The sequence below is a fragment of the Danio rerio genome, chromosome 14 (genome assembly GCF_052040795.2).
Source record: "Danio rerio strain M-AB ecotype USA chromosome 14, GRCz13ab, whole genome shotgun sequence".
NCBI classification, from domain to species: Eukaryota; Metazoa; Chordata; class Actinopteri; order Cypriniformes; family Danionidae; genus Danio; species Danio rerio.
This window is the reverse complement of record NC_141034.1, coordinates 43880001-43892646: the sequence shown is the minus strand read 5'-3', so window position 1 is coordinate 43892646 and position 12646 is coordinate 43880001. Positions and strand designations below refer to the sequence as shown.

The 12646-nt window shown below is 35.2% G+C and overlaps 1 protein-coding gene across 43 annotated transcripts in view; it reads right to left on the bottom strand.

Moving 5' to 3' along the window:
* The window catches only part of diaph2 (diaphanous-related formin 2), a 716224-nt gene that overhangs the window by 327205 nt on the left and 376373 nt on the right, over nucleotides 1-12646 (bottom strand). For all 43 annotated transcript variants that reach the window (XR_015507851.1, XR_015507852.1, XM_087281958.1 and 40 more), the window contains one exon: nucleotides 4940-5034. Coding sequence is in view for 41 of the 43 variants with exons in the window: in XM_087281958.1 (XP_087138084.1) it covers nucleotides 4940-5034 (95 nt within the window). In the remaining 2 variants the exon portion in view is untranslated. The remainder of the gene's footprint in view (nucleotides 1-4939; nucleotides 5035-12646) is intronic.

Sequence of the window (12646 nt, the reverse complement as noted above, 5' to 3'; positions counted from 1 at the left end):
ATATATTTTCAACATAACATTAAAAAAAATATATAAAGTAGGAGACAGCAGACAAATGTACATAATTAACCGAATGAATATACTGTACCCAAGTACTAGCAATTTGTTCAAACCAATTATCTTTTTATAAGCACAAGTGGATGTATAGACAGGTTTTATTCTTAAACAGATTGTTTTATTATAAGCAAGCAACATTCAGGGATGCGATATACGCCTCAGAACCTTCCGATGATGCATGTGTAGAATAATTGGTCTTTAAATAAGATTAATTACTTTTTTTGCAGTATTAAAGATTAGAGAAAGCCAATACCTGCCCACAGATTATCCTTCACCAGAGTAGTGGTTGAAAGTGGATAAAAGAAACATTTAAAAGTAAGGTGTGAATAGTAATGTGTCTCTTTTGTCCACTTGTGATAAGATCAATGGCAACACATCTTAATACTAGGTAAACGGATAGATGGATGGATGGATGGATGGATGGATGGATGGATGGATGGATGGACGGACGGACGGACGGAAAGACAGACAGATAAAAAGAGAGACAGATAGATAAATGGATAGATAGACAGACAGACAGACAGACAGACAGACAGACAGACAGAGAGGTGTTTATACACCAAAAGTATATCGATTCCCCGTTCCACAAAAATCGTCCACATCCCTATCTACTCTCTAGTGAGTATGTGCTCTTATAATTGCATCTTCCACCTTGGTTCAATTATAACCTTTTGAACTGGAGGTCATTTCCAATAACTATCGTATTAAACACTGAGCCAACAGAACGTATTCAAAAGCAATATAGAACAGCACTCTCCACGTCTGTGATCAAGGAGACCTTGCTCGTTTCTTTTTTATACGTGCATTCAGGCTACCGGTCAATCATGAATGTGAGCTCTTGAACACTGACACTCATCTGGCTGGCTTTCCTACTCTGAGATGTGACATTTTCTTGACGCACTGCGAATGATGTCAAGGTAGAGCAGCGATAGACGTGTCCTTATACCCTGAGAGAAAGAAAAAGAACAACAAAAGTTTTTTTTTTTGTTTTTTTTTTCCTCTATCCGTATTGCTGGAGTAGTTCAGAAGCACGTCTGTCTGCGGCTTCAAGCTTACCCACAAACCTCTGCCAACATCCCGTCGGCACGACTGAGGCATTACCTTCCTCCCAGAGAGCTGCTAAAAAGCCTATACCATTACTGTGTAAGGACATAAAACCGGACCTGTGCATTACCTCCCGCTCAAGGATGAGGATATCATGCCATGGCTATTTGAGTTCCAGAGATGAAGATGGAGCGGTGGAGGTGATAAATGTGAGGAGGCGGGTAAGAAAAAAAAAGAAGGATGAAACTGAGAATAGAGACAAGGGAAGGAGGTGTGCAGACCTGACAGATGAATCTCCTCTATAAAGCGCAGCTGAATGTGGGAAAAGGTCATCACTTTAGCTCTTCTGCTTCTGTAAAGAGCGACAGGCCTGTCACCTCAGTTCAGGCTTCCACACACCCAGCCTAAACCACCTGGCAATTAAAGGTCATCTCTGCTCCCGGTAACAGCCTATGGAAGAGCCAATGTGGGCATGGACATCTAAATGCTCCTTATCTCATCCACCTTTTTCCAGCTTTGAAAGAAGAGCAAGGAGAAAACAGCTAAAACTAGAGATGCACCAAGTTCTCGGCCGCCGAAAATTATCGGAAGAAATGACATTTTCGTTTTTAAGCTGAGCTGAAAATATGAGCCAGAAAAAAAAGAGTTATGCTGTGCTGCATTGTCCATCATGCTGGTTTCACTTTCCCTTCAGCTGTAGACACTGTGTAGAGGATGCAGAAAGCACTGCGCTATATAAACCATGTGGTGACCAAAGCGCAAGAGCAGTGGGGGATACACACCATGGTCAAATATTCTGCTCTCTTCTATGTGTTTAAGCATGAACTAGACATGAATACTGTAAAAGCAAAGTCTAGTAAAAAAATATCCACTGACAGGGCATTTCAAGGTAACATACTTGCAAAAGCCCTACTGTGCTCTCATGGTAATCAGGGTTCCCACACTTTCATGAACACTAGATTCAAGGACTTTCAAGGAATTTTTAAAGCACCATTAATTTTATATGAAGCATCTTTGTAATTCATATCCCAGCATACGTAGCGTCATGAAAGTCCAAACTGTATGTAACATTTCCCTTAATATTTACATTAAATATGTCAGAGTTTCACGATCACCAGCGATCGTAACTCTCTAGATCGCTGGTTTGCACGCACAATCACTATGGACTACAAAGACGCCATTGTTGGACTACATTTTAATACATACACTCCGCTCACACACACATGCTTCCTCATTCTGACTGATTACACTCGCACCACCGGAGGATTGTCAAAGACTACCTACATTATTTAAGCAGCACACACAACCACTCGCATTGCAGAGTCTTCCTAAAATAGCATGAGTGGATTCGGACATGCCCCTAATGCTTTTGCGTCATGCACTTCAGACTATGCACCTAGATCATTAAAATAGAGCCAAATGTGTCTGAAATTCAAGTACTTTTTAAGAACAGTGGGAACCCTGGGTACTGCTGGAAAGCTGATGAGTAATCTGAATTTTGATTTGATTTTGATTTATTTTGAAAAAAATAAAAAATTGTACAAAATATTTTCATAGAACATGATCTTCTATACTTATAGTTATTATTTTTTTGGCATAATTATAATTCATACAATTGATTGTTGGCTATAAACAAATTTTGTTGTTGTCCTGCGTCACATTTTTATTTTTATTTTTTAAATCAATAACATCTAAGTTAGCTATTGAGCTAACTATTAAAAAGTCTTTCAAAATAAACACATTAATATACTATAATATTAAATAAAATTAGCAATTATTACAAATCAATTTCGGTTTCAGTGTTTCTTCAGTCGCATCCAGAATTTTCAGTTTTCTTTGCTAAAACTCTTCATCTATATGGAAGCAAGGATGCAGATGAACTGAGGAGTAAACGGCTAAATTAAAAGTCCCAATCCCCCCTAGCGGTGTCTACAATAGACGCCAGGCTGTCAGTTGTGAAATGTAGTTGAGGCTTTCACATCCACCTAATTCACAGTGGTGAATAAAAGCCACCAGAGGTTTTGAGGGTTAAAGGCAAAGGGTGGTCTAATGTAAATGAGATCAACTCTTTCATAGACAGCTGAGGTATCTTTAGTTCAGGAAACACATGCCATTTGCAATTACCACGTTTAAAGATGAACAAAAACCACTGAGACAGTCAGGGCGTGAAGTGCTTCCTGAAGGATCATCAATCTTGCCTGTAAGACAAAGGGCAGCGGGAGGGAGGGTGGAACGGCAGGAGTTTTGCCAAGTCCTGTCCCAAAGCAGCTATTATGAGGAGAGTGAACGTGGAGCTTCAACTGGCCTGCTGAATGAGAGCAGACAGAGTATTGTACACCAAGCATTGCCTGGCATCAAAGACGTCTCTCTTTAATGAAGCCTTTCAAATGCGCACAGTCATCTGTAGGCATGACGAATCTCTGAGCAAAGACAAACGGAGGACGTTTTTACAAATGCTATTCAGAAAATTCCCATGAATGTCTGGCTTTAGTCGAAACTGATTTATCTGTTTAGAGCTTTGGGACGTTTCTACAAGTCAAAAGTTCAGATGCGTACACATGTGCGCACACACACACACAAACACACACATGTGTCTTTAAGTAGCAATAAAATAAAATTAAGTAAAAAAAAAAAAATAATAAAATAAAATAAAATAAAATAAAATAAAATAAACAAAGACAAACGGAGGACGTTTTTACAAATGCTATTGAGAAAATTCCCATGAATGTCCGGCTTTAGTCGAAACTGATTTATCTGTTTAGAGCTTTGGGATGTTTCTACCAGTCAAAAGTTCACATGCGTACACACGCACGAACAAACACACACACACATTTGCCTTTAAGCAGCAATAAACTAAACTAAACTAAACTAAACTAAACTAAACTAAACTAAACTAAACAATGATAATAAAATAAAAATAATCAATTAATGAGAGTGCAAATTTCTTAAACATGATACATATTTATAAATGATAAAGAAGAAAACAGGAAGCATATCCTAACTAAATAAACAAAACTATTTTGGCGCATTTATCTTGGCAGCCTTAAAGACAAAAATAAAACTAAATAAAAAAATTTGAATAAATATAGAGAGGGCAAACTTTCTGGACCAAACCATATGCATTTATACATGAAAATTAAGTACTTAAAAAAATCAGGAATAAAAAAAGCACAACAACAAAAACTAAAATAAAATGCTTTATCACTCTTTATAACAAAAGTGATACCAATATTAACAATCAGTAATTAATTTTTGTGTTGTTATATATACATATACATATATATATATATATATATATATATATATATATATATATATATATATATATATATATATATATATATATATATATATATATATATATATAAACAAATAAATAAATAAACATAAATATATATTTACAATTACAATGACTGTAGCAATTACATTATACTTCAGCAATAGCAATAATAAAACACTTCATATATAAAGGATCTCTGTATTTTTTGTAGTTAAATAAAAAATAAAAAAATAAGGTAACTGGCTACAAACAATTTATATGGGCTGAATTTCAAAATGTAAGTTGAAGGTTACTTAATTTTATCTGTTTGTTTAAATTCAGCCCATATAAATTGTTTGCAACCAGTTACCTTAAAAAATATAGTAAATCCAATGAATATTTTTTTCAATGTACTTTATTAAGAAAAAAAAAACATTTAAAAATAAGGCGGGGAAAGACCAGGACTTGATTTTGACCAGAATATGTTTGCATTTCTCACATTGCTCTGTGAGCGGATAAAGGTTTCAAATCGGGGATCAAGCTGCATTATGTGAAAATGCCTATGCACACACAACTCACCTGGATTAGTGCTTCACTTAGCCTCTCCTCATCCACCTGCAGCACGATATCCCGAATCTCTTCATAGGGCAGCCGGAATGATCCCAGGAAAATTGCTGTTGGGAGAGAGAAAAAAAAAAACAGAGTCATTTTCTGGCCCTCTAGTTTAGAGTGTTAGAGTTCAACAAGGGCTCTGTCAGAAATGACCACGGGACAGCGTCAATAACCCCTCAGGTGGATGGTAAAACACTGTTAGAGTGTTTGTTCCACTCCGGGGCAATTGGAAGCGAAAGAAAAACACAATTTTCTGGCAACAATAAGAGCAGCTAAAATAGCCTCGGAATTGGGGCGCCATCACAAAATAATGCCTCGACATCTTAAACTTTCACCTGGGATGAAATGCAGAAAAACCGCTGGTGCAATTTACCCAACAGCTGAATCTGATAACCTCCACCCGCTTTTGTGAAAAGAATAGGCTGTAATTATAGCACGTAGCTTATAGCACGCAGTTTAAAGCACATCAGTGGGGGATCCGACATAATTGTACATCTGAAGCAGTCACTGGATTGAGGTTAAAATTACCTTAACGTTCACGTAAATTAAAACAGTCAAGAGTTTTCCAGTAGCGTCCGGAAACAATGTTGATCAGAAACCTGGGGAATTATCGCAGTGCTAAAACATTCAAGGGCTTGCTCTTGTTTTATACCCCCTACCGTGAGCTATTTTAGCAAACGTTTGATTGGAATGCATGGCTGAGCAGATATTCTGAAGATGAGACTGTATGTGAGAAGTATTTGCTTATGTCTGATTCCTTCATCCAGGGCTGCACCATATTGGAATAACATGGCATTGCAATGTTTTTTTTTTTTTTTTTCTCTGTGATAACAACCCAAATTCCCAGAGAAGGTAGGCCATTTTGTAAAATGCAATTAAAAATATAAAATAAAAATAAAAACATGAGTTGCTGATTATTTTAAAACTTTATTTAATTGACTAAAGTAAAAATGAGGAGTATGTTAATTATCAAATAATATTAACCTTACAAATATAATCAGGCACACTCGCTTTTGTTTTGCGTTGATCAATCAATCAATCATCAACCTGCATTTGTAAGGAGTAAAAAAAAAAACTTCTTCAATGTTTTGAATTTACACTACAATACCTAGTTTAAGCACTAGTTGTTAATTAAACATACTGAATATTTAATTACTCAATAACTCAATATTGCAGATGCTGTGAAGTGACTATTGCGAATCATCATTATTGTATATTTATTTGGCCAGGGAGTCTCTTCTTCCAACGAGACAAGACAGCAGCACATAAAATTTGCATACAGAAATCACAAAGAAACTTGGCAATTTACGCATACACAAATCCTAAAAATAATAAATAATCCATAATCATAAAAACGGTTACAACTGGCCATTAATACTGGCCGTACAAAAAGACATTTAAAAGTATTCATAGTTGGAAATGTAGACAAGTGTATTTTGTAATTTGCTACATTTGTTACATTGATGACACTCAAATACCCAGTCAGAAAAGTCTAGTGGCTGAGAATGAGCTTTTTACAGTGTCTGCTATAATCTTTGTGTTGTTTCGTGTGTTTACATAGATGAATAGGGCCCCTGTGTAAATACACAATATAGTTACGATCTTATTGCAACATTAGATTATTACGATAACAAGATATATGCTTTCAGTGATTTTCTGAAGATAGATACAAAAAAATTGTACAACTGGAATAACTACAGCAGTCGCGATCGTCTAGATCTCATATGAAGCAAGAGATCGCAATGATATGATGACAAGTGCAGGTGCTGTAGTGCTTTCCCAATTCTTAGGGGTAAATTTTGAAGCCCTTCCCCTTAACCCTCAGTTGTAAGGGCCAAGGGGAAGGGGTAGGGGTACAAAAATAGAATTGGGATTGGGCCAAATGTCTTGATACCTCATGCTGTAATGTGGTCATCCACTTTCAGATCTCTGTCACACCCCCATACTGAATGTATCCTCAAACCATGATTTTTCCTTCACCGAACTTGACAGATTTTTACCTTCTGCCACTTTTCCAATTAATCAACTACAAATTAAGTTATTATTTGAAGCTCTTACAACTGGGATTGAAGACAAGCCTTTTGTCAGGTAGGGTGTTTACTGTGGATAATCACCATTATGGATTAGGGATAAAAAATGTACTCTCAACCAATCTTTTGCAAGCCTTAAAATAATAATAATAATACTAACATAATTTTGATCATAGCTTTTTCATTAACAATAACGCATGCACACATTGCAATATCAATGCTGAAACAATATATTGTGCAGCCCTACAGTCATCACAGTCTGAACTTCATCACCCAATGAATGTGACGGCTCTTCTGCTCTCTGTTGTGCAGGTGAACCTGGTCCAACTTCTAATGAACAGTGATTTAATAAACTATGATTCCCACCAGCTGATTGACTGAGTCTCTGTGAAACTAAGCTCTATTTTCTACAATTCATTAGCTGGCCATCTGTGTGTGACAATATGCCGATTTCTTCAGAGAAAAGAGAGTTCTGTGATTTTTTTTCTTTCTTTTTTTCATCGTGAGATGAAGAAAAAGCAAACACGGACACATTTTAAAAGTATGGGACTCATCTCATAAAAACTGGGCACAATGCTGGAGATTCTTCTGAAATGCCAAGATAAACAACACTGATTTAAAACCAGCTCATCAGCACAATGGCTATAGGGATATGCTAATGAGGCAGCCATTAGTAGCATGATGAGCCAATCAACCATCAAGAGTATCATACGCCAATACACAAACAAATGGTTAGCCACCGAAATGTGGTGAGTTTAACAACCCCCAGTCAAGAACTTATCATATTTGCTGCAAAAAAAAATGTTATTGGACGACAAATGCTTTCGCCTCATCTGTTGATTCATTAGCATAATTTACACATTCACAGTGAGTGAATTATCCCGACTTTTTTCCTCTAACAAGTTTGCCCATGACAGATGCATCCCATAATTCATTTCCGTACTCATACTCATCAGCCTGGAGGATTTAGTCACATTTTCTATCTTTTTTTTTAGCACTCCCTGTACATCCGCCAAATTGCAAGCATTTAAGCAAAGAGAGCACTTCCGTCCCATATATAATGTAAAAAAAAACGCCATCTATACTAAACCGCCTCCACACACTGGCATAATTTACAGCAACTCTCACTTTGTTTTAAATGCAATCGGCTACATTTGTGGAGAAAGAATGCTGACGGAGGGCCTACCCCTGGAGCCGGACCAAGGATGGGAACAGAATGCTGGGATTGTTAAGCATGCTAATGGAGCACAGAGCTCTGCTGGGTATCTGTGTGGTAATAGAGGAGCGTGACTTCATGTAGCGGTTGCCTGCTCTGCTCGGTTCCTCCTACATTAAATGCACTCATGAGATTCGCAGCCTCTGCGTCTCATCTGGATTATTGTTTCAGCTGGAGCACCAAGCCCCACCCGGGTCCAAAGTAGCAGAACAAATATCCAGCTTCTCTTTACACTGGCAATGCAATGATGTGTGGGTCTGTGTGAGATTGCTCATAGGCCCCCAGGATCGATGAACTCAGCAAGTTTTTTTTTTTTTTTTTTTTTTTCCAAACTGGAGTATTTCAAAAACAAAAAAAATAAAAGTGTGTGTATTGCCCAGGCTGCTCACAGACTGTAGTCTCAGCATGAGGGGGAGACAGCAATAGATACCCGGAGGTGTGAGTAAGTCTTACTGGCCAAGTAAAGAGCAGAAGTACAGTACATGTTGCACAACTACTCTGGGTCATTCCCACAACCTTGGAACAACCCTGTCTTGTCTGTGATGCAGCTTTTAAAATTATATAAATGAAACAATGAAAAATGAAGTAGAAAGACTACAAAAATAAAATATATAAATAAATAAAAAATTATATAAAATAAAATAACACAAAATTAAGTTAAATTATTAATTGAAAATCTAGATGAAATAAAAAAATAAAAAAATACAAAACAAAATTAAATTATGTGAAATAGCCTTTTAAATAGTTTCTAAAGATGTCTCTCTCTTTCATTTTACTTTCCTGTCCCACCTCCCTTCTTTTTTTCTCTGTGAAAGATGACAGATTTGTGGCTGAAGTGAATGTGCAACATCACTCCCACTCGTATGCTGGCATTACTTACTCTAAAGCCTGAAGTGGTGTCTGTGTGTGTGTGTGTGTAGTGTGTGTGTGTGTGTGTGTGTGTGTGTGTGTGTGTGTGTGTGTGTGTGTGTGTGTGTGTGTGTGTGTGTGTGCGCGCGCGCATCAAAGGCAGAGTAAGGAACAAGCGGAAATGAGGCAAATAACAGAGAATGAGAATGTGAACATAAGAGAAAGTGAGTGAATGAGGGGAAGAGACAAATGTCACTGGCATCTTTTATGTGAGGGCCATCTCCATCTGCTTCAGCTCTAATTGAACAAGAAAAAGAAAAAAGAAAGAAAGAAAGAAAGAAAGAAAGAAAGAAAGAAAGAAAGAAAGAAAGAAAGAAAGAAAGAAAGAAAGACCACACACAATCGCAAAACCTGACATTGAATTGATGTCCTTTAGAATGGCATAGTAAAGTTATTTCATTCACAAAAATGACAAGACCTTTTTGTTGTATTAGACCAGACTGACAAAATCCTCGCTATTAGTATTGCTCATGATGATGTTTAAAAAATTAACAAGTAATCAAAGAAATAAATCATACATAAAGACTAAAATAAAATAATAAAATATAAAATAAATAATATAATTTAAATTTAAATTGATATAATTATACATTTCTATATATTTATAATATAGATTATACATAATATAATAAAATACAAAAAGATAAAAACAAAACACCACAAACAAAAACAAATCAAAACAAAACTGAACTAGACAAAGCAGCCACAACCAAACAAAACAAGCAAATTATATATATATATATATATATATATATATATATATATATATATATATATATATATATATATATATATATATATATATATATATATATATATATATATATGTTACATAAAGAATAAAATAAAATACAAAACACAACATAAAACTAAGCAAAACTAAACAACACAAGATAAAACAAACAGAAACAAAACAAAAAAAATAATAAAAAAAACATTTACATAAAATAATAAAATAAAGAATAAAATGACATGTTAAAAAAATAAACAAATAAATAAATTCTGGCAATTACATACAACACCCTAGAACATATCTCAAACTCAATTCCTGGAGGGCCGCAGGTCTGAACATTTTTGCTCCAACCCTTATCAAACACAACTAATGAAGATGTTTAAAAGAGTCTAGAACACCTTTATTAGTTGGATCAGTTGGGTTTGATAAGGGTTGGAGCAAAACTGTGCAGTTTAAGGCATATGCCCTAGAAGCATTACAGAGAATTTTAAGAACATGTGTCATTTGTATCCTGCATCTACAAATGTGCAGTTATATATTCATCATCTATGTTAAAGCAGAATTAGATATAGTGGTTAAAGTACGTTCTTCAACATCAGCTCTGTAGCCAGACTCAATTCGCACATTCAAATTGCATTGATGCATTCAATTGGAATCCAAGTACTTTTCCAGCAAGGATAAAAACAAGCATGGTTAGGACATATACTCAGGTGGCTGGTTATTTTAGCATTTGCTATGAATATTTCATGAAGTGTGATATTGTATATCTAAGGTGTTCTCCTTTCCAAGACAAAGCCAACATTTCTAAAAAAGAATAAAATTGCTTTCTCATGCTGCTTTCATCAATCAGAGTCCAAAGAGTCGCAGACACTCTTGAGAACACAATGAATTCACACACATGCACACGTGTACACACACACACTCCCTGAAGATTCAAGTGGGGGAAAAGAGAGTGGCAGAAAAGAGAGTTGCTAAATGGCATGAGGGTCTGGCAGGCTGATCAATACAGACCACAAAGCCATCCTGTGACATCATCAGGCCTTTTCTGCTGTCTAAAGTAGTTTCAGAACAATCGAGTACAGTGAACTTATTGTCATGTTCAAAAAATAGGTTTGAGATTATTTCGTTATACTGCTGGAAATAGATGGCACAATATGTGTGGTTATAAGGATTAACTAACACTGCAACATTAGTTCTTTTCTAACTTCGAGTTTTGTCTTGTTTCTAGTCCAAATATCTAAAAATTGTTTAATTAAGCAGACTTTTCTGGACACATAAAATAATATTATCTTGTTTTCAGAAATAACAAAACAATAATAAAATAAAATAAAATATAATATAATATAACATAACATAATATAATATAATATGATATGATATGATATGATATGATATGATATGATATAATATCATATCATATCATATCATATCATATCATATCATATCATATCATATCATATCACATCATATAATAATATAATATAATATAATATAATATAATATAATATAATATAATATAATACAATATAATATAATATAATATAATATAATATAATATAATATAATATAATATAATATAATATAATATAATATAATATAATATAATATAATATAATATTTCACATCAAAATTAAGTAAGTTTTTTCCTAAAATAAGCACATTGGTTCAGTTAGCACTGTCGCCTTACAGCAAGAGGTCAATTGGTTGGAGTTCTAGCTTGTTCAGTTGCCATTTCTGTTTGGAGTTTGCATTTTATCCCTGTGTTGGCATGGGTTTCCTTTCAGGTGCTCCGGTTTACCCCTCAGTCCAAACACATGCAGTACAGGTGAATTGGATGAACTAAGTGAAGTTTCACAAACTAATTTCGAGAGGAGCACGTGATATGATTGATCGTGGCTGGTCTTTCATCTGAAATCATTAGTAAGCCAATTGGGTAATTTTGAACTCACTATAAATAGCCCGACTAGCATTACTCCCTCATCTCTGTAGTTTGAAGAATACCCCCATCCACCCCATCTCCCCCTTTCCTCTTTTACCATGGGGAGCTCTTGAGAACTACCTGATCTTGTACCCCCTTACATGCTCATTGACAAGGCAGGAGCCGTGGGCTCAATTATCTCTGACCTCAGGGTTCTCTCCCAGGACAGCATGCCAATTCAGCTATAATTTTTAAGTAATATCTAAGTGTGGAATCTTGAAACTGACCGTACTGTATGAGTGTGTGTGAATGATAGAGTGTATTGGTGTTTTCAATTATTAGATTCCTGAAGGAGATCTGCTGTTTAAACATATCCTGCTTAAATTTGTGGTTCATTCCTCTGTGGCGACCCCTGATAATTCAGGGACTAAGCCAAAGGAAAATGAATGAATAATCTTCCAATGGGGTATATGAAATATGACTTATTTATTATTATGATTATTTTGCTTAGCCTACAGGCAAATTATTTAGCTTGTTTTAAGGAAAAACTTACTTAAATTTGACATTTTATTTCTAAAAATAAGAAAATATGTTTTGCTTGTTTAGGGAATTCTGCTGGATTTAAGAATTTTTATTATTATTATTGTTTTTTTTTTTGGATATTTGAACTATAAATAAGACAGAAACTCTAATACGAAAAAAAGAAAGAATTTGTTTTACAATGTAGTAAGCAGCGAATAATAAGGTAAACTACCATTTAAACTGCACAAAATAAAAACAAATCAAACAAACAAACAAAAAAATGTCCATCTCGTGGCCGAACACAGAAGCCGCTTATAGTGGAAAGCGTGAGTATGTATGTGGTCTG